Below are 21,687 nucleotides of genomic sequence, written 5' to 3'. Positions count from 1 at the left end.
ACGGTCAGACAGAAGTGGCTTTAGCCTTGATTCCATTAGCCACTCAGAGGAACATCATGATGACATTTCTTTTCCAAGTACCTGCTTGCAGTGCCACTGTAGTTAGCCTATGGTGTAGGCTCTTTTAATTTTCCCAGCTGGTTGCAGGTTGGTCTGTCTTGGTGGTGAAACAGAGTTTTCTGGAGTAGCTCAGAGTGCTGGGAATGCAGGATTCATGTTGGTACATGCTGGGCTTGAATACAGAATATAATGGGGCTCTTGGGCGTGTATGGGGGTGGTAGGCAAAATCCAGATGGCTAAAAAGAAGAAAATCCGAAGGCTGAGGGAGTTGCTGTGGGGTGGGGAGGGTGAGCCAACCCAGAGCGGGGCTTTCCCTGCCCCTGCCCTGTGCCGCTGGGTAGGAACGGTGCGAGCTGGCACCGGAGCAGCTGGATGCAAGGGCAAAAATAAAAGGAGTAAGCCCATTGCCAGTTTTAAAGCCAGGAGGTTAGAGGATTGCTATGTGTGCTGAGAAAAAGCACCAAGCCCTGCCCTTTCCTGGATACTGGATGTGCTGCAGCCATGGCTCTCCTGGGACAGAAATAGCACTGCAAGAATTGCTCCATTGGTCTCTGTCTTTTTTCCCAAGTCCCACCCACTTACTTTCCATCACTTCCCAGGACTCCTCCACCACTGCCTCTTGGGGAGTGTTTTCCCCCTTGCAGAAAATGGCCTGCTCCCATGGCAGAGAGAGTAGTGCTGGTCCTGGCCTGTCAAAGCCTGGTCCAAATTCCCCAAGTTGTAAACTTACTACAAGTTTTTTGTTTGGAGCAGGGAAACTGAATGCATACGTGAGCATGGCAATCTTGGTGAGGGCCAAGATGTGCAGTCAGAGCCAGCACAGAGTGTAAGATAGTGAGAGGATGAGGTGAGACATGCCCCCGGATTGCTGCGGAGAGTGCAGATTGAGAGCTGACAGTGTTTGTGTCTCGAGTTTCTAACCAGCTGAGCACTCGGGGCACCACTTCAGCTCAGTATTCCCAAGGTTTTGCAGGAGGGATGTCTCAGACATCAGTTTGCTGCACCAGAGGAAGCCCTGCATCTCCTCATTCTCTCAGTAGCACTGAGGAATGGAGAGTTACTCTGGAAGCAAAATGATTGCCAACAATTGGTGAAAGCCACTGATTTGTGAGACATTTTGTCCCTCATCCTGTGCTGATAAACTTCACTGAAATAAACTCCCTTTACAGTTTACCAAAGCTCTGCCCCTGGAAGCAATGGGACAGCTGCTCCAGCATTCCCCAGATAGTTTCTGAGTGATTTCAAGGCTCTTTTGGCTTTTGAGAGCAGTTGTGTTTGTTTTTATCAGTAGATGTTAAAATAGCTGCTTTTTCTCATAAGCATCACATCGAGTAACAGGAGAGAGATTTTTTTTTTTTAAAGGCTGTCCCTGCCAGACTCAGAGACATGTTCCAAAGAGGATTTGAAGCAAATTTTAGTTTGTGTGGAATCTGACAAACCCAAGAGGGCACAGGCTGAAAGTTGATTCTGTAACTCCTCCTGCTAAGCATCACAGTACTTGTGTTTCCTGGCATTTAGAAACAAGAACAATTATTCAGAAGAACTTGCTCAACACAGCCTCCAGTAATGGTGAGGGAGTATCTTCTTGGCTGAGTGTGTTTCCTTTACAGTTCAGGAGGGGTGTAAGGGTTATGTGTGCACATGTGGGTTTGGGAAACACCCTGGGCTTGGTATCTTACAGTGAGCATCCCTCACTCCCAACAGAAATTAAAAGAAAGTGATGATTTGGCAACTTCCTGAACTTTGAAGTTTGGCCTCCCAAATGAGAGGCCTCCCACTTTCTTCTGTATTTTAGTAGAGTTTTTTTTCTCTGTGCTAAAATGCATTAGATACGGAGCTTTTAAGAGAAGAAACAAAAGAACCAGTTAATCTCCAGGAATTTTTCAGCCCAGAGCAATCCAGGTCATTTCCATTAAATAAGGTCTTGGCTCCAACAGCCTCCTCTAACACATCTGTCCCAGCAGATGTTGAACTTCTCAGAAGAACCCTGGTATCTTCTGCTAAGGTAAACATTAATACTGGAGCTGCTGCCGCAGAGGAAAAGTTGATCAGTACAAAAGTCTTATCAAGTGATTGCAAACCTCATAGTGCTATGAACTTCAGATAAGTGTGTTTCAGTGCTTTTGCTTTCTCTCTAAGTCACTGCTTGGGTCACAGCTCAGCTCTCCCCAGCAGCTGCGGATGTAGCTGAGTCATCAGAAACTCCAGTGCCCTCCGTAGGCACAGGGTAAATTCCCACAGGAGCAGAGAAGTCGTCAAGTGAAGGTTTTTCCTGTTGCACTCTGGTTTTGTTGTCAGTCAGCGTTGGTAGCAGCTCAGATGTAGCATCAGGCATCCACTGGAGTCTTCTCTAGGAGCAGCAGTACAGTGTCCTGCTCTGAGCTTCAGAAAACACACCACCTCTTCACTTGTAAGTCTCAAAGTATTAGTTAGAAAGACACTTTGCCAGCCATCATTCAAGGAAGATTTGAATGCAGTAAGTTTCCTGCAAGCCATCCTTACAAAACTGACTTACTGGAGCTTAGCTTGGAGCCATCTTGTGTCACTAGATACAGCCAGGTGTCCCTCACCAGTTGCATCTTCTCCTAATGCTGGTTACAGGAAGGTCCTTGTGTGTGCAGCCTCGGGGAAGCCTTCCTTTGGAGTAAGTGAACCAGTGTGCCTGCTTTTTGTTTCTTAACACAGGGGAAAATCCTGGTGATGTAATTTTTCTTGGTTAGGCGTGTAAGAAAATAGCACACAAGCAGTAGGGCTGCCATGTGGGAACCATGAAGGCTCCACTTCTTCCTGCATGGGAAGTGACATGGTAAATAGGTGGTTTGATATCCTCAGGATGTTTACCCCGGTTTGTTTGGTATGTTTCTCTTAATTACTATCTTGCCATTAAGTACTACTGAATTCCTGGTAGGATTCAGCTCAGCTCCAGGACATACGTGGATGTTACTTAAATGTAACACAAATCAGTCATGCTGACAATAATGCAGGGCTGCTTCTGTGTGAAGTGTGCTGTGACTTAGCCATCCCACCTCACCTGGAATATCCTCTGCCATGGTGTTTTCATTCCTGTGCATTATCTCTGTTTTCCAGGAGCACACACACACCCCGGGGTGCATCCGGTGGCTCACGTAAAGCACCCACCTAGTCCAAGATTTGTACTCACAGTTTGCCTTAGACATGCCAAATCTCTGTGTTACTCACACAATAGGAGCTGGCAGCGACTTGCTGATAAGGCTGCCCCTCACGACAGCCGATGTTGCCCTCTACTGGTTAATTACAGGTGCAGGGATCCATGTTTCCCCCTTCCATACAGCAGCATTTTGTTACCAGAAATTATTTTCCAGCCCAAGGCTCACTTGGAGCAGGAGGCAGGTTTTGGTCCTAATGCACCTTTTATGGATGCTACAGCTCGTGTTTGATTTCTTTTTCCCCAGAAGCTGCTTTTTGTTTAGGAGAACCTGATGCACCAGAAAAATAATTATTGTTTTTAAATATTACAAGTGATGCTGAATCCCTCATTTCCAGGACTAACCCTTAGAAATGTAACTTGCCCAGACTGGTTTTGCAAGTGAAATAACTTCAAGATTTTTAATTATTATTTGCATTAGTAGACTAAGACCTTTTTCTTAACACTGTAATCTGGATGCTGAATCCAACAGCCCCCGATAATTGCCCCCTTCCTTGCCCCAGCTGGGGTGGCTGCATGATGAGCTGGATCCAGGCACTGAGCTGGGTTAAAAATAAGCTTGCAAAAAGAGTTATTTTTAACCTGGGTCAGTCCCCTGCTTTGGTTCACGGTGCGCCTGCCTGGGCTCTCACGTGGGTGTGCTGGCTGAGAGGCACAGCAAACAGCAAGAAGGAGCTGTGGGGGAAACCAAGGGCATTTCAATGCTTGGAGCACCCTGAAAGTTGCTTCTCAGGTGGATATTCCATCACTGGACTTCGCAGTGGACCCTCCCTCCATACAACTAGTCTTCCTAAAAGTCTTTTCTAGGACCAACACTGCTGCTGACGCAACTAAAGCAGTTTTGGGTGGTGGTGGCCTGTGACTGACCTTTCCCAAAGTAAATTTTTTTTCAAGTCTCATATTTGCAATTGGTACTGCTGGGGGTTTTTTTGTGTTTTTTTTTTTTTTTTGAGTCTGGCTCAAATATATTTAAATATGAAGAACAAGAGAAAGTAGTTGATGCAAACGACACTTGAGTTTTTGCTTTACAAGGTGTGTAAAAGGTGCTCAGGAAATTGGTGGCATCTGCTGACCACAGGACATAGAGAATTAAATATTTGAACCACAGCTATGTGATGTTATGTGTGGCACTTAACTAATCTCTGGTGTCCCTCTACTCTCCTGCAGTTTGGAAAGGGATAAAAATTGGACTATTTCAGGGACTGTTATTTGTTGAACTACAACTTGTCTGTAGGGGAAGAGGTGAAACTGAAAGACTCTGGGTGAATGAGATGGTTTAATCCTTTCAGTACTTAAAGGGGGCTTGTAAGAAAAGTGGGACTTTGCAGCAGGGCCTTTTGTAACAGAACAAGAGGTAATGGTTTTAAACTAAAAGAGAGGGGAGATTCAGACTAGATATAAGAAAGAAATTTCTTACCAGGAGGTTGATGAAACATTGGCACAGGCTGCCAAGAAAGATTGTAGATGCCCCATCTATGGAAATATCCAAGGTCAAGTTGCACAGAGCTCTGAGCAACTTGATCTGATTAAAGATGTCCTTACTGATTGCTGAGGGAGTTGGACTAGATGACCTGTAAAGGTCTCTTCCTGCCCCAAATATTCTATGATTCTCTGATTTAGTTGCAAAATATGCTGCCTATGTAGTGATGGGGAGCAGCTCTGCATCCCCCTGCAGGCTCTGCTGTGGGGCAAAGGACAGATAGGAGCAGGCTTGGAGAGCCCAGGAACAAGTACAAATGATTTTTCTGGAGGTGCAAGAGGGCCAGCACGCAATGATGCTGTGGGTATGTCACCAGGGAGGAGGAAGGTATTTTGATTCTCCTAGTGTTTAACCATGCCTTCCACACCACCTGAATTGGACTGAAGATGTTGAGATCGATCCCTAGCATAGTTAGGAGTTGAGTTATTCAAGAAGGAAGACATGCAGTTTCTGTTTCTCTGTGGGGAGAGGGAGCTCCTGCTGCTGGTACACTGTAGTTTGTTAGGTTAACTCTCTTTGTCTGGGTTTTGTGTGTGCATCTGGTGTGCATAGGTTTGCTGTGCTTTGGAGTTTGTTAACTCGTGGCATTTTATAGGCTTCACCTTCAAAGATCTGATACCATCAGACTGATACATGCTGCAGTGCTGTTCCTATAGCATGTGAACTCCCACAGCATCTTATGGGGAATGCTGCCAGCTCTGCACCTGAGCTTTTCCTTGCCCACCACCTCTTGTACCTGAAGTGCTGTGCCCCCTCTGAGGGGGAAGAAGTCATCTGCCAGCGTTCTCCTACTCCAAGGAGAATCGTGGACACGGCATTTGATTTTGATGTGATGCAGGCAGTGCCGAAGTGCAGAAGGCCTTGGTGTTACCATCGCTTGTGTTTTCGTCTTGTTTGCTTGTGCCTCCAGAAGTGCAGGAGAATCCAGGGTAAAAAAGCATGGGTGGGGGAGGGGAACGGGCATTTAATAATTTTAATCACCTGGGACAAGGGCCCCTCTGCATAATGTCCGAGCACATCAGGTGCTCAAATACACGGTGGTATGACTTGAGGTATGTCTTGGAGCCCTCCTCTTCCCCAGCGAGGCCCTGGGTGCCGCATTGCCCTGTGAAATGACTGCTTAAACACACCTTGCCTCCTTTTCCTCATGCCCTCAGAAGCGTCTCCCCAGGTTCGATTACAAGGTAAAGACAACTCGCCCTGTTGTGTTTGAGAGTGTCGGTGGTTTGGTGCGCACCACCGAGCGGGCATCGCCGCTCTGCTTCCGTACTGCATGCGTGGTGCTTTTTCCATCTTCAAAGCATTTCCCAGCCATGAACTAAGAGCACAGGCGTTAGCTGAGGGCACACACCCCTCCCGAAGCAGCTGATGCCGGCCACATCCCAGGAAAAACTTCCAGAATGTGACACACCACGTTTGATGCAAATAAAATGACGCCATGTTTCATCAGCTCTATTAAAAGTGCTTAAGTAATTGAATTAATGAAACTTTAAAAAGCCTTTGAGAGACAAATGTGGTACACACCTTTCTTCTCACCTCTTTTTTTTTTTTTTTTCCTCCCCCCCCCCCCCCAATTTTTGTTTTCCCTGTTGAATGTCTTTGGTTGGCTTTTGTGTTTGTTATCTTACTGTTTGCTTTCCAGTGTGTGGTTTTGCTGGTTTTCTTTGTTTTGTTTTGTTATGCTAGCTGATTTGCAGCATTGGTGGTACTGTGGGTTTCTGCAGCAAAGGGAAGTGTCATCTGCCAAACAGCATGAGGGTGACTGGAGGACCTCATCTCTCATACTTTCACAAACATTGGGGTTTTATTGCCATTGTGTTCATTCACCTTTGCTGTATGTGCCTGCCTTGCTCCCTGGACTCTGCTCACCTCTTACATTTTCAACCTGGCTTCCCATCTTCATGTGATCCTTCACATTTCTCTACTGCCCTTCCAGCTATGGATATTCAGCATCCAGCCTCTCTGAACCCACACTGGCTTTGTTTTTCTCCCACCATCCCTATAGCCAGCTTGGGTATTTCTCCCTCCTTTTGCTATAGCCTTTTCTTGAGCAGGGCTAACCCTTCCTAAGCAGACAGTCCAGGTAGGGTGGAATGAGATGACATGCTCTGCACAGGACAGAAATACTGTCCAGAGCCATGTGCTTGGCTTGCTCACCTTTTCCTTTTGGGGAAAAAGGAAGCAGTGGCCCAGAGTTGTCATGTCTAGCTGGCTTTTTTGAGTGGCTTGAGTGTGGTGAGAGGCCATTGATGGAGCTTTCTACTCCAGACACTCCCCAGTCAGCAGGTAGACAGGACTGTCTGTGAGCCCAGGCAAGCCAAGTGTTTTGTGACATTCAATTTCCAGCCCAGTTTTAAGTTTTCTTCAGGCTAAACTTGAGCATTTTGGGCGCAGCTCACTCTTCTTGCACTCTTTGCTTTTGCAGGTGAGGCAGATGAAGAAGCCTTTGCTGAGGAGTGCAGACGGAGAGGACAGCACGCCCTGCCTTTCCAGCCGACCAACCCTCGCCTGCTGAAGTCCCACAAGCCTGCCAGTTCCCCCAGATACGCCTATCATTATAATAGTGATGAGGTGGAAGAGCAAGATAGAAGCCGGGTTACAAGCAGCTTGGAGACCCCTTTTTATTTATCAGGTGTGCACAAGCATGTTGATGAGAAATGTGCAGAAAAGGATCCACCAGCTAGTCAAAAGCCCAACCCGAAAAGCCAAGCAAGAGGTTACTGCTGTGTGTTGACTTAATGTTAGCACTCCAGTAGATAATAAATGGCAGCTCGTGTGTCTTCATCCTGCGTTAGCTTTGCGCTTCCATGTAGTCTAGATTCACAAATGTCCTGGGGTAGTCAAGGGCCCAGGGCGGATACTGTTGTGCTGCTGAAGTGCCAATGCTCTTCATTCTTAAAAGTGAAGGCCTTTTAGAGATGAACTAATCACAGTACTGTGCACTTACTTTTACCTAAATTGTGCTTGGCTTCATTGTTGAAGTTCAGCAACTTGATATTATTTCTCAAACCTGCAATTTTAGGCACTTAAATCCTAACAGAAGGATGAGCATGTTCAGGTGAACGTGGAAGTGTGGTGATCATCCCAGTTATTTTTGGAAGTAATTAGTCCTTTGATATATTTCATGTCTGTAATGTTTCAGCAGTGTAGTCCAGAGGCTATCCTGGACAACAAAGGCCTCATAACTACTTGATTTAATTTGAACCTGTGGTCAAAGATCATCCAAGACTGCCAGGACAGGTTTTTCTGAACATGAAGATGCCTTTCTAGTTGGATGTCTAAACCAAGGGCCCTTCTCAGTAGTGCTGGATTAGGTGAAGTGCTGGCAAGCGTGAGCATGTGAGGCTCCTCAGGGTAAACACAAACACAGCACATGAAAAATATGCAGTGTACTCCAAAACATGCTCATGGACTACCTGCGCTGTGCCAAGTTCAGCTGCCTTTAAGAGCCTTTAAATCTAACACTTTGTTCTGTGTGGAAAACCTAAAGATAACATGTGGGCTGACAGCTTCAAAAAATAGAAACATTCAGATAAATTTCCTCCTGGTCAGTTGCTGGAGGTTTTATCTCTTTAGGGGTGGCTAAGTTGAATCTTTCATTTAAAAAGGAGGGAAAAAAAAAAGTTTAACACTTCTCTGCAGAAGCCTGAATGTAACCTCTGGGCTGATGTCCTAAAATCTCCCATGCAAGGCTTACAGGTTTTGTCTCCTGTGTCTGCTGCTGGCCAAAACCAAAACCTTAGCTCTGCATTTGGAGACTTGAGGTTCTCTGCAATGATAACAATACTTTGTAGTGATTTCCAAAGAGCATCTGAGTTTGACATGAAGCTTGTCATTTTTGGAGCAACTTTGGACTTTTTGCTGTGAATCTATTTATGCTCCAAGATGCACAAGTTTGCAATGAAAATGAATTTCCAGAAGCATTTGTGCAATCACAAAGTTGTTTCTTCTACCAGTAGACTGTGAGTTGCCATAAGAGATTCAGGGTGAGAACCTGATTGCAGTAAGACTTAAGATTTTACTGTTGCTTAAAATATTTTGCCTACTGTTCCTCTGATGGACAGGGCTGCAGAAGGACTGGTCGAGTCACTCATAAAAACCTACGTGAGTGTCTTAATCCCTCCCTGGGAAGTTTGTGCACGAGCCCTGGCCAGTAATGCCATTCTCCTTCATGGGTGTTCACCTCTGCCATCTGCCTTGCCTTGCAAGCAGGCTTCACCAGTGCAGCTCTGTAAATACATAGACCACTTACTTGCTCCTGCTTGGCTTCTCATTGATCACTGCAACAGCTGCCGTGCGGACACAGGCCAGCGTTGGTGAAGAGGAGCATCTTTTCTGCCTGGGTCCAAAGCCCATGGTTCAGTGGAAAATAAAGTTAAGTTCAATGGCCTCAAACTGGGCACCGTTCCACCTCGAATCAGATGGTTTTGCCACCACTGCTGTGTGGCCCTTGGCAGTGAGACTGCATGGCAGTTTCAGATATTGTCCCAGTTAGAGCACCTCAAGCAAATCCTCAGCTGTTAGTGATTCACCTGCAGTGGAATGGCTTTCCCAGCTTTCTGAATGGGAATCGTTCTGTTTTCATTTATAAACTTGTAGCAAATTGAAGTGAAGGAAATGGGGATAGGTTTCATCTTGTCTGTGTGGTGGGAATCCCTCTGGAAGTGGCCAGCTTTCTCTAGAGCCCAAGGAGGAAGGCTGGCCAACTTGTTTAGATTGGCAACCAATATCCAGAAGTGAGATGAATCCTCTCCTTAGTCAGGATTTTCAGGCTTTACAGTGGGTATTTAAGAAATTGGAGTTTAATTTGATTCTCCATCTAACACTGACACTGTTTTAGTAGAAATTGCTCTGGCTTTTGTACTGTTCCTGGTTTCATAATGGCCTTTTAGAATAAACTCCAGCTCTTGTGCTCTGAAGTCACTGCGTATCTCAAACAGTTCTCTAGCTCCAAACAAATATTTTTAAAATAAGATACAGATACTGCAAGTAATGTTCTTCAAGATCATATGGTGTATGACTGACTGGTGGTAGCCAAGCTGTCAAAGTGGCATTAATGCCAGGGGCTTGCAGCTATTAGCAGTAGAAATGGTGGTAACTATTCCACCTCCCCAAACCCCCCCCGCCCACCCAGAATCCCACCAAACCCCAAAACAAAACCAAAAAAACAACTTTGGATTTGAGAGTTTTGACCTTTATGTAGAAAGAATGGTTTAAATGTTTAATGGTTAAAAATACTGAAAAATACATGATACAAAAGATCCTTATTTGAAAGATAATATTGCAAGGTTTGCTCTTCCTTTTGAATGAAATACCTTGTATTAACTCACAACTTACAACATTAATAATTCATCTTTGCTGCATTTTCATCCACTGGCATCCCTGAAGAGGAAACCACTTTGAAAGAACTAGTTTCACTAATCTTGATCCTCATCTGGCAGAGATTCCTCTGTGGACAGTTGAGCTATTTTTACTTTATTCACCTTTAATGCAGTCTCCTTTTTACCAACACAGTTTCCTGAATTACACTTTACTAACGACTAACATCAATATGCTTGGTTATCCAAACTGATTACTTTATCATTCCCTCACGTATTTGTATCTGAGCCTGTGATGGAAAGAGAACAGAAAGCAAGGCTGCTGTTTTCTGTGGAAATCTAGTACATGAGGAATGCTGGAGGTGTGGAGATGGGAGTGAGCTCATGCTGCCTTTGCTCCACATCCCCTGGCTGTAGCTGTGTGCAAGTGGGACAGGGTCAGAACTGTACTCTTCTGCAGGCAGGGGGTGGGAAGAGTGACTGTTGGATTTGGAAGCTGGCTGGTTGTTCCCTGGCTTAGCTAGAGCTGTCTTCATGCATGGTTTTTTGGCTGCTAGTATGAGAATGTCCCATTAGCCATTTGTAGCTTCCTGTAGAAGGTGGTTGGCTTGCACATGGAAGGGCTTCCAAGGCTGCATAGCCTTGCAAGCTTATGCTTGCCATGTGGGAGTAAAATGTTGGACTTTATTCAGTAGTAGTGTTGCCTTAATTAATGGCAGGCAAGCAGGTTGTATCTGGCTTGATATGTTCTTGTAGCAGTTCTATGCAGAATTGGTACTGACAGTCGTATGGTGAGCAAGCGTGAAGGAAGGCCCCAAGTTGTTCAAGCTTTCCAGTCCCCTGAAACATCAAAGTTGGAATGACATCACTGGGTTGGCCAGTGAAACTGGAGAACTTGCCCCTTAACAGTGTGGATAATTAAACAGTGGAGCAGCATACCTAGACAGGGTGGGATGTTTTGTCACCTCAGGTCTTCATGTAAAGGCGAGTTCTGTCTCCTCAGTGCTCTGTGGATGAGAGCTGAGGATGCGCTGAAAGAATTAATAGGTTAGTTTGTGGTGTGTGCTGGGCAGTGGCTAGGGCTGGAAGGAGGCAATGTGAAAGTATAGTGTAAAGCTGTAATTGTAACTTGAGTCACACATATGAAATTGTAATGAAGCTGTGATCTGGGGCAAATTCTTACAATAGTATATGCAAACGTGGTCAGTCTGAAATAACAGATGGTGGCTGCAACTCAGAAGTTAGCTACCTTTGAAATATTTGATTATTGTTCTAACTACAGAGAGATTCCTAAGAGCAGAAAATGAGAAAGTCCCCTACAAAACCCAATCCACACATGCCCCACTGCCTTGTTAAAGCTCTGTGTGCATGCTGGAGCCACAGCTACTTCCATGGTTTGAAGGAGGGCAAAAGAATGGCTGCCAAAAGTTACTAATGGCACCAAAAAGTTAATAATCTTGAAAACCATTTTCTCTGGGACTTGAACAGAGAGCATAAATCCCCCCCACCCCCAGCCTCAGTGCTTCAGAGCCTGCAAGTGGAAGGAGGCTCCAGCAGAGCCATCACCTTTGCAGGAGATGTACAGAAATTAGGCCGTGGCTTTTATTACTGACTGCTGTGTGTCAAGAAGCAACAAAGCCAGAAGGCTGCATGTTAATCATCAGTCGTGACTGAAGAACTTGTTTCCTTCTGCTGACTCCTACGCTCCTTTGTGCTGGCAGAAGGAAGGTGGAGCAGACCTGTGGCGACATTCTGCTCCTTGGTAGAACAGGCGCGTGTCAGGCAGGGCAGGAAGAAGTAGGCTCCCACAAATGGGTTGGGGAGGAGTGTTTTCCCTGGGACACTTGGCCCTTCGGATCAGCCACTTGATGTGCACACCTCTCTTACAGTTGTCACCCAAGACCAAGTGACTGAACAAACCTGTGACTTAGGGAGGTGCAGGTGACAAAGAAGTAGAAAGACAGATGAAAAGCCAGCCTGGGATGCAGCAGAGAGGCTTCTTGGTTTGTCTTGGTCCTTGCTGAGTGGTTGAGGGAGTTGCTGCTAAGCATTGTTGGAAGTTGGTTTCAACCTTCAGCTTTCTGAAAGCTGAAATAGCCTCTGTGCTCTTTATGGTTGCTCTGGAAGTAGATGAATGGATGAAATGGGAAAAGCAGGTCAGTGGATGCTGTTTGGTTTAGACAAGAATTATCCAGGTTGTAAACCATGTGTAATTCCAAATGGTGTGGCTTCTTGCTTCACCCATCTCTGCTCCTGGCAGCTGATAAAAGCAAGATCATACCAAGTGAGGCTGATACCTGTCTGCATTTGAGTGACTCTAATTGTCAAAACTTGGGCAAGCTGTCAGAAATCTCTCTCCCTCCACCTTTCCCTAAGACTTTCTGTCTTAATGTAATGAGATGACTAACAATTACTCTTAATGGTGGAAATTTGAAAAGCCCTTCTCAGAGACCAGAACTGTTTGACTGAAGCCAGTTCAGCCAGGCCCTGAGTATGGGAAGTCTCCATGACTGCTTCGTGATGCTTGGCAGCTCACCAGGGCACCAGTTCACTGCAGATTAATCAAACTGCAATGGGACCGCTGCTTTCTAATTCAGATTTTGTTCTGTCATGACTTTGGGGTTAGGATATAACCAAGGCAGCTAAACATGCTTTCAATTAGTGCTGGATGAAGTATTTGAGTGAAATAAGCACCGAAGGGTTGGCTCTTTAGCCAGCAGTTTTTATTTTCGCTAGGAGCTGCTTCACTTCTTTGGGTCAGGTTTCTGGCTGTTATCACCCAGCGTAGCATCACTGAAGCTAACAGCCTGGCAAAGTTCGACCCATCCTTTCTTCTTCAGTGGGGTTAGAAAAGGATATGGTCAAGAGTGAAATTATTTATCACAGCAGGCTCGAAGCAGTTTTCTCTTGAGAAATATGCTGTGTTTGAGCCTTATCTCCTACTTCGGCCAATCCGTTTCTGTGTATGTCAGTGATAACACTTGAAAGATTTCCACTTTTCACCCTTATCTTTCCAGAGGCTTGTAGGAGACCTTGTTGTCAAATGCCTAAATATCTTCATTCTTTTTTTTTTTTTTAACCTTTGAATTGTTTCATTTGTAAGACAATGAATTATTTTAAGTCCTAACTTACATGGTCTCATGGTATTTTCAAGGAAGAGTTGTTAGAATTTCTTTCAAAAATCTCAAATGTTCGAAGAAAACGGAGTGTTGCAGAAAACCACAACAGCAGCAGCAACAGAATAGTATTATGATATAAAGTAACAGTATCAAATGCAGTCATGCCTGGATGTGCCTAATAGAAATACTGACGCTGTTTTGAGAATGAAAAATGAGAAAATGATGAAGGTAATAACCTGTTAGGGTTTAATGATCCTTTCCCAATTATCTGTGTTAATGTTTCATAGTTATTGCATGAACTAACTGATCAGCTGATATGATGCTGATTTTCCCTCCAGTAAAGACAAGTATCCTTTGAATAACACCCCTCAGATGACTGACTCTCAAGAGTCAGCATGTTTCTTCTGTCTCCACTGGCCTCTGTGGGAAAGCAAGGGGATGCTTGAGCCTTTCTGGGCTGTGTGCCTTACAGCAGTAAACAAAATGCTAAGGGATCCTTATTTTTGATGATATGTAGGTGACTGAAGGGCTGACATTTAAGTTAACTTCATGAATGGAGTTCTTAGGAGATGTTCATGCAGTGTCTCTCAGGACTGGATTGTAGCTCAGAAGGGTGACAGCATGTGAGGAAAACAGTGTCATCTGCAATTTTGCAAAGCACTGCCAGTTATTCTCTTCCTTAAACAATAAAACTGGTTTCCACACTAACTTAGTGCAGGCTAATCACTTGTGGCAGAATTTCTAAATAAATATCCTGCTGCTTGACTCAGGTGATTGCAAAAGATGAAGTCATGCTGTTGATACAGCGTAGGAGCTAGAATGATAACCTAGGAACAGTTCCCCTTTGTTACAAGGGAGTGTATTTCCTCTAATGCACAAGCCTTTGAGATAAAGTCTCAAGTGATTTTAGCCCAAAGATGATATTGTGCTTCTGCCTAAGTCTTAAATTTCAGCTGAAGAACTGAACTTCTGCTGTAGGCACAACCCTAATTGCCCTTGGGAGGAGCTCTGATTAGGAGCAAACCCGTCATAGCAAGGCTTCATACTCCTCTGACCTCTCACCACTTCCTTTTCCCATCTTAATTTTGCATTAGTACTAAATTGATGGAGAACCAGGCATGATGGTGACACAGCTTCATCAGGGTCATCTCTGCTTGCTTGCAGACAGAAAGAGGGAAAGAAAAAGATTTCCAGACAGGGTTGCTGTGCCCTTCCTGAGCTGTTCCTCTACCTCCCAGCCCTGCTTCTCAGCTGCTTTGCAGGAGCTCCATTGCTCCGTGCTGGCCCCCTTCACCAAACTGTGCTGATTCCCAGTGGCAGAGCACTGCTGAACTAAAAGGTCCCTCAGAGCATCACAGAATGATTACCTAAGTGAAGTGTTTGATAGCTTTGAGTTTAAGGTTTGTAAGTGCGCTTGGATAGATGTGGTGCTGGTTCTGCACAGTTCACTGTCTGTGCAAGTCTGTTAGTGAGTGAGTTGCAGTTTACTGCAGGTTTGGAGGAAAGGGCTCGATGCCAACCAAGAACTGTTTTTCATACCTTTTTTTTGGGGGTGAGGGGAGGGTAGGAAACCATTGGGATGATGATCACATGCCTGAAAGCTTGTGCCTACTGAACCTGTAAGAAATAATTGTTGCTTGAACTTAATGCTTCCATGCACCATTGGAGCTGCAGTAGGATATAACCTATGGTGCATAGTTAAGCATGAACAGGCTGATGACCTGCATATAAAATGCCTATTGGTAAACACCGAGCACCTTATTTACTCAGGATTCTTGGCATTCCCTAGTTTTAAAGTGGAAATGCAAATACTGTGGTGATTGACTACTGTGAGCAGGAAATGCCAGTACTTAAATGGCTCCTGCTGTATAAGTCTTATTTATCGCTTCCGTATTGAAAATTATTCTGGTTTTGCATGTGCTCTAAGTTTGAAGCTTTTTCTGAATGGCTTTGAAGTATTTTGAAAGTTCTCCAGAGCTTTTCAAACTTCAAAGATTGATAGTGTTTTCTTTCTATTCTACATAAGGGATATATAGTAGAGCTGGGGAGGTAGTGGATATGATCACTTAAAGAAAATGCATTAGAAAGCCAGACCTTTTCTTTAAGATTCCTTAAACCATTCAGATAATGTGTGCTTTTGCTAGAGAGAAAAGTCCATGAATGCTGTGAATAGTGTTTTAAAAGCCATGTTTCCTCAGGACACAAAGAAGGCAGCAAGAGGAGGAAGCAGAAGCAGAGAGAGGAACAGAAGAAGAAGAAGTCAACCAAAGGGAGTTACTAAAATGGACTTCTCTGCTATGCCAATACCTTTATAGTAATGACAACTTAATGGTACATTTGAGCACACCTCTTTTGTGTATATTTTTTGACTGTTCACACTGCTAGCAAGGAAGTGACTCATGTTTAAAACTGTACTAAAATTGCACTATGTTACCCGTTTTAGTTTCATGGAGTGGCTTTCTTGCCAGATGGGTTAGGGAATTCCAATAAGGCTGATCTCGGTTAGAAGTGTGTTACCTTTGAAGATTGGAAAGCAGAATTTCTTACCTCTTCCTTCCCTGAGACTAAAATGACTCTAGTCTAGTGTTTATTTGTTTTGTGGGATATAAAGGCTTGTGCAAATGCCTGTTTTGTGTGGTCACTCTGGCATCGACATCAGGCCTGTTGAAAGAAGAGTCCTGTTCCCTCTTGTTGGGAATGGGATTGAGACATGAGCTCTGGTAGGGTAATTTATGCAAGTTTCATAAGTGACTTTTATGGTTGTTGTTCTTCGCCAGGCTGGGCAGCAAAGGTTTGTCCCTGCTATTAAAATGTTCCTTCATTTAAAATTGTATCATGAAGTTATATCCTCTGATTTTAAGAACCTTAGTGTAACGATGGTCTCCTGTAAGCACTCCTACTGATTTCCTAAAAGCATAGCTGATTCCCCATGACTCGTGTAGTGAAATCATTCCTTATTTGAAAAGTTTATTTTCAGAACCTAGAGACAAACGATCTAAGTGCTACTTCAAAACTGGTCTTTGTTTCTGCTGAGTAGGTTCTAGATAACAAACATTTTTTTCAGCATCCATATAAGATTTTTATCAAGCTGTTTCTGCAAAGAACTTACACTTTCATGTTTAAGAGCATTTTGCATCGGTTTTATTGCAGGACTAATTTTTTTAGCTTGAAAAAAATATCTTCAGTTTAAAAGAAATACAAATTTTCTGGCAAGATTACTTCCTTGCTTCCCATACTTGTCTCATGTGCATGGCACCTTGCTTCTCTTAACCTTGTAGTTTGTACAGAGCCCTTCCATTGCCTTAAGCATTTACTTGCATGTTTGTTGTCAGTATGTTGCCTCCTCTATTTAACTTCCAGGTAGGAGTTATCAGCTTATGTTTTCGTTTTGTTGCTTTTGTCCTCCCCTTGTCAATATGCTGTTGATGTAACAGACTTAAACCTGGCAATATTGAAAGTTCATGGTTCTGGAGAAACTCACTCATCCTGATGTTTAAAAGATGTAGGAATGCACATAATGGTGTCAAGAAGGAGCTAACCAGACAAATCAAGTCTGCATTCTGGTAAGGGTTGATGTAACAAGTTCTGGTGTCTCTGATATCTGAATGGTTTAGCTTCAAATGCTTACGTTGCCCAATGTAGCACTATGCAAATATATAGCCATACATGAGCTCTGTTAGGGTACTTAAATTGTGGTTAGTATGAAATAAGACTGAGTACCAGTTTTCTGTCACTTAAGTACCACTTTTTGTTTTGTGCAGTGTTACTAATATTTAAAAATAAAGAAAATTCTCCTTTACACTTTGTCCTCTTGCACTGTACTGCAGACTGCAGCTGGGATGAGTTGTTCCTCTTTAGTTTCAGTTAAAGGTGAGGCTGAGCACAAGGGGAAGAGTCTTCATTCACAGAACCTCCACAAGCATACCAAGTTATTCCTTGTGCTAAATCCACATGCAAGTCGGTGCAGTCCCTGTGTGAAATGGCTGGTAATGGAAGAGAAGGGTTCTTCCTAGCTGGAAACTTCACTGTAAGGAGCATATGCCTCAAACAGCTTGTACAGTTGCTGTGCAAGGAGCATTCTTCCTGGACAAGACACAACGTTTTGAATTGCCTCCCATTTAGGACACTGGGAGAAGTCCCTCCCAGTACATGTACCAGTTTTAAGTCATTAGCACTCCTTTTGCTTTGGGGAAATCATACATGCTTTAAAAAAAGCAGGAGAGGTGGTAACAGTGTAGGGCTGGTCTCCCCAGGACTGTCCCTCTGCTGTGAGCAGCTTCACATCATAGGAAGGAGTGACTTTGGATCGGGAACAGGTCTTGGAGAGTTACAGCAGACTGAGATTTGGTAAGTAAATGTCGTCTTGATGCTGTTAGGCTTGAAGGAGGATGATAGAGCATACTTGAAGGTAGGCTCTAAATTGCTGAGGAAGCTTTTCTCACCAAGGGTATGCTTGTGCTATGAGAAAGGTGCTGGTGTGCTTGCAACTGGGCTCCTACCCCCTGTGCCTCCCGTAGGGAGAAACTCCTGGGAAACAAGAGTGCCCAGATGAGGGAACCATGGGCATAATCTTTCCTATAATTACCTAGAATCTGCCCAAGCTTGCCCAGAAATGAAGAAACGTGAGCCCATGGCCATTAAGCCTAATTCCTCCCTTCTCAGCCTGACTGTGTCTGGGTTTTAACTGAAGGGTAACTGCTTGATTGAGCAGGGCTGTCAGCCTGGGGATAGCATTGTCCTCAGGGAGTGATGCTGCTTGCAGGACAGCCTGGATGTAGTGCCACGTCCACCACGTCTGCATGAACATATCTGAGGTCTTTGTATCCCAGTGCATCCATCTGCATGATGGGGAAGACTGCATGATGATATGGTTACTTAAAGTATGTGTTGGGGCAGGAAAAATGCAGGTGGGTGTGAGACACCACAGCTGATAACAGATGATGCTGGCTTAAGTGGCTGTGAAGAGATCTATTGTGAAAGCTGGAAAAAGATTCCTGTCCATCCTACGCCATTTCTGTGGAAAAGCTGAGGAAAGAAACAGTAGTTTAAATCCAGACCTGACATGATGTAGAATATGTACTGCAAAATGATTTTTTACAGAGCAGACTCCTGGGCTCAGAGACCCAAAATGTTTTCAATCCCCTTAGTATCCCATGAGAAAAGTAAATTATGAGGGTAGAGTACATACGGAGTGGAGTAACAGTGTGATTAAAATGATACACAGAAAATAAACCAAAAGGGGACACAATCACAAACAAAATACACACAGGTAAAGGTTCCTGCTCCTCACTTGGAAGCTGCAAATGGTTTAAATTCAGCTGTTTTTTCACACTTTTTGGAGAAGTGCAGTCTGCTCTTTGAGCTAAGGTTTGCAAAGACTGGTCTTACATTAATGATCTCAGAGTTACTTGTAAGTGTTAAAATCAGAAAAATGTTTTCTAGCGTCAAGATGTTGCCAAATCTCTGCTCCATGCTTATGGGCAGCAGCCTGCAGACCTGGAAATCCTGCTTCTAAGGTAACACAAAGCTCTGTTTTTCTGTCAGCTAAGCTGCCTTTACAGAATCTCCCCAAATTTCCCCGAATTTCCCCCCAAATTTCAGAACATCTTATGAGCCTTTGCATTCATTTCTTGAAATAACACACTGAAAAGGTGCTTCTTTTGAAAAGAGGAGAGTCAGAGGCCCAGAAAATGTGCAGTACTCATTAGGGAAGCAGTAAAGTGCCCATTTGCCCAACCACATCTGAAATAATGTGACTCGTACCTACTTCAGGAATGTTCCTAGACATGTGCCACCAAACTGGTGCCTATCAAGTGGTGGGATTAGCTTGTTCGTGTGTTGACTGTTGGTTTATTCTGTATATGCAGAAATGTATTTATTCCCATGTTTTTTTTTTTCTTTGTTTCATATGCTAGTTGCACAGGATTGTTTATTCCTGGGATGTTCAGGTTAGTCCTTCCTGCATTTCAGATCTAAGTTACCGTTCTTCATCTGCAGTCCTGCTCCTTTAAGTCCAAACTTAGCTCACTATTTAGTGCTCTCTCATGTTACCTTGCCTGGGAAGTACTTTACTTTAATTAACCTATTGATGGAGATGGAGTGGTACAATTGCACGTAATTAGGTATATTTAGTTCTCTTCCCAATTAGCAAGTTGAAATCTGATCTTAAGAGACTTCATATCACTAAACATTGCTCATTGCCACCTGTAGCACCAAAAATTCTGGGCAAGGCAATTTTCCTCTCCACTGATGAGAATTAAAACAGGGCAGATAAAGCCATGTATAGACCTCAATTTTAATAAATGTTCATATTTGAAACTATGATTTGTTCAGCTGCCCTGTGCCAGCACACTTTGACTTCTCACAATTTTTTTTCTGGCCAAAAAGGTTTAGGCAGCGTTGGAAAAGTGTCAGATTTGGTAAGTACCTTGTTACTGCCCTCTTGGCCACCAGCAGTTGAGTGCTGTCAGTGGAGGATGCACTTCCAAAGTGGCTGGGCTGACCTGTAATGACATTTCTGAGTGTGGAGTAGGTTACCTTGCTGTTCTCATCACAACAAGCAGAGACTCTTCATGTTATTTGGCACATCCTGAACTCCAGCATCGAGTACCCCAGACTTTCATTCTGCCTCGACAAAAGCTAACAGTTCACAATGGTAGGTCATGCCAAAGCCAGTATGCAAATACACCTCTGAAATGTATTAGGTTAAGACATATGAAATGTGTGCTCCTGCCTGATCTTTGGAGTCTTTGGAAGATTTAATATGTTAAGCTGAGTAATGCTGGTTGTGTATTGCTACATGAGATCGAGAGGTAGGTTGAAGATGCTTTCCTAGACTGCATGCACAGAGCTGAAGAAAGGAAGGGGATCGAAGGAGGCATTAAGGAGCACTAAGCAAATGCTTCCCATGGCACCTGGAAGGAACACTCACCAGAGGTGCACGACTTGATCCTGGCAGCAGATGCAAGCTACAACCTGCCATACAGGTAGTGTTGTGACAACATGGGTTTTACAGCTTTGGGACTGAAGGCGAGGAGGTAACCAGCACTAGAGCCTTGGCAATGCTGTGAGTCATGCTTTATACCCATAAAAATGATTTGTCAGCTACCTGGCCCACTGTCCTGTCTTTGATAGTGACTAATGGTGGATGCCTAGGGGAGAGCACATGATCAGCCGAAACGTGTAATTATACCTCACCAAAATGTTTTCCCAGCTGTGGCAATCTGGGACTGAGGCTCCTGGATCCAGAAATGGTCTCTCTGCACCAAATATTTTTTTTTCTGTTGACTTGTTCAATTGCCTCTCAACCTAGAACACTACTCAGTGGCCAGTGTCCTGTGGTAAGGGATTCTCCACCTGACTCTGTTGGGCAAAGATAACCACTGTGTTATAAACCTCTCTCCTCCAGCTTCCTTTGATTTCCTCGCCTTCTCCATCCTGACACAGGAAGAGACTAAACACCACATCCTCATTCCCCTTTTCCAGGCTACTCATGCTTTTACATAGTTTGCTTATGCAGCCTTTGGTGAACTCTTTTATGGCTCAAGAGGTCCAGAAAAGTTGTCTCCTGCCTTTGCTCACCCTCTCAGTTAGGAAAGCTTCTTAGGCAGCAGCTGTCACTCAGCTCCATAAGTTGTGATGTCTGCCCAGACAAGCATGACTAGTACTTGAGCAACTTGCTAATACCCCGTTAGCAGGCTGACAAAGAGAGGAGGGCTGTGCAAAGCCTGAGGTGCAGGAAGAGCAGAACAGTGCTTCAGACTGGGCTTTGATGCCCTCAGTCTCACCTGCCTCCTACAGACTCTGGAATGAGAATGCATAAGCTCATGGCAGTGATGGTATCTCCAGAGCATGGTCCCACACATCTTCACCCTCCTTTCTATCCCCTCAGCTGAAATGGTGTCATGAGGCATTCCTTGATGGCTCACGGACCACGTACCTCCTGACTTCGGCACAGCTGCTGCTGCACTCATTCCTCAGACTGTGAGGGCTAACTGTCTGTAACTCCGCTTGGCTGGGAGCTTGACAAACTGTGGAGGAAATGCTTTATTGTAAGAAGTGCCTGGTGATGCCACCTTACCTGCTCCCACAGAAAACCAGCACTGGCTGCAAGATCCCTGCCAACCAAGGAGACAGGTCTATTAACCTTGGGAAGACACCGAGCTCCTGGTGTGACACATCCCTGCAGGCAGTGTGACTTCATGTGCCCCTGATTTTTGCAGCAACAGCTTTTCCACTCCCACCCTCCTGTCCAATGTGTGGATGGTATTTCCCATCTGTGGCAAGCTGGGCTGTGACTTTTCTGCTCCCCTCAGCATCTTTTGTGCAGGGACATGTGCACGCAAGTGTTCCATTATTGGGTTTTAGGTTCACTGACATCATTTGGGAAATAGTAAAGTTTGGGGAGTTTGTTATGAGGAAACATCAGTAATGGTAGGGAGGATCCAGAGATGTGGGAGGGTGCAGAACATCAAGAACTGATTCTTAAAGAGCAAAGTCAAAACTGGCCTATTCATCTGACTCCTC

The 21,687-nt window shown here is 44.4% G+C and overlaps 1 protein-coding gene across 3 annotated transcripts in view; it reads left to right on the top strand.

Moving 5' to 3' along the window:
• DNAJB6 (DnaJ heat shock protein family (Hsp40) member B6) overlaps positions 1-16,940 on the top strand; it is a 57,583-nt gene extending 40,643 nt beyond the window's left edge. For 2 of the 3 annotated variants that reach the window (XM_054390244.1, XM_054390243.1), the window contains exons 9-10: positions 7,150-7,356; positions 15,360-16,940. In XM_054390244.1, coding sequence (XP_054246219.1) covers positions 7,150-7,356; positions 15,360-15,442 — 290 coding nt within the window. In that variant the 3' untranslated portion in view covers positions 15,443-16,940. Of the gene's footprint in view, positions 1-7,149; positions 7,464-15,359 lie in introns of those variants that run through there. The other variant, XM_054390242.1, reaches the window with a different exon arrangement.
• Positions 16,941-21,687: the final 4,747 nt, after the last annotated feature.

The sequence above is a fragment of the Indicator indicator genome, chromosome 20 (assembly GCF_027791375.1).
Source record: "Indicator indicator isolate 239-I01 chromosome 20, UM_Iind_1.1, whole genome shotgun sequence".
NCBI classification, from domain to species: Eukaryota; Metazoa; Chordata; class Aves; order Piciformes; family Indicatoridae; genus Indicator; species Indicator indicator.
Note: the sequence above shows the minus strand (reverse complement) of the source record. Positions and strands in the feature narration are given on the sequence as shown.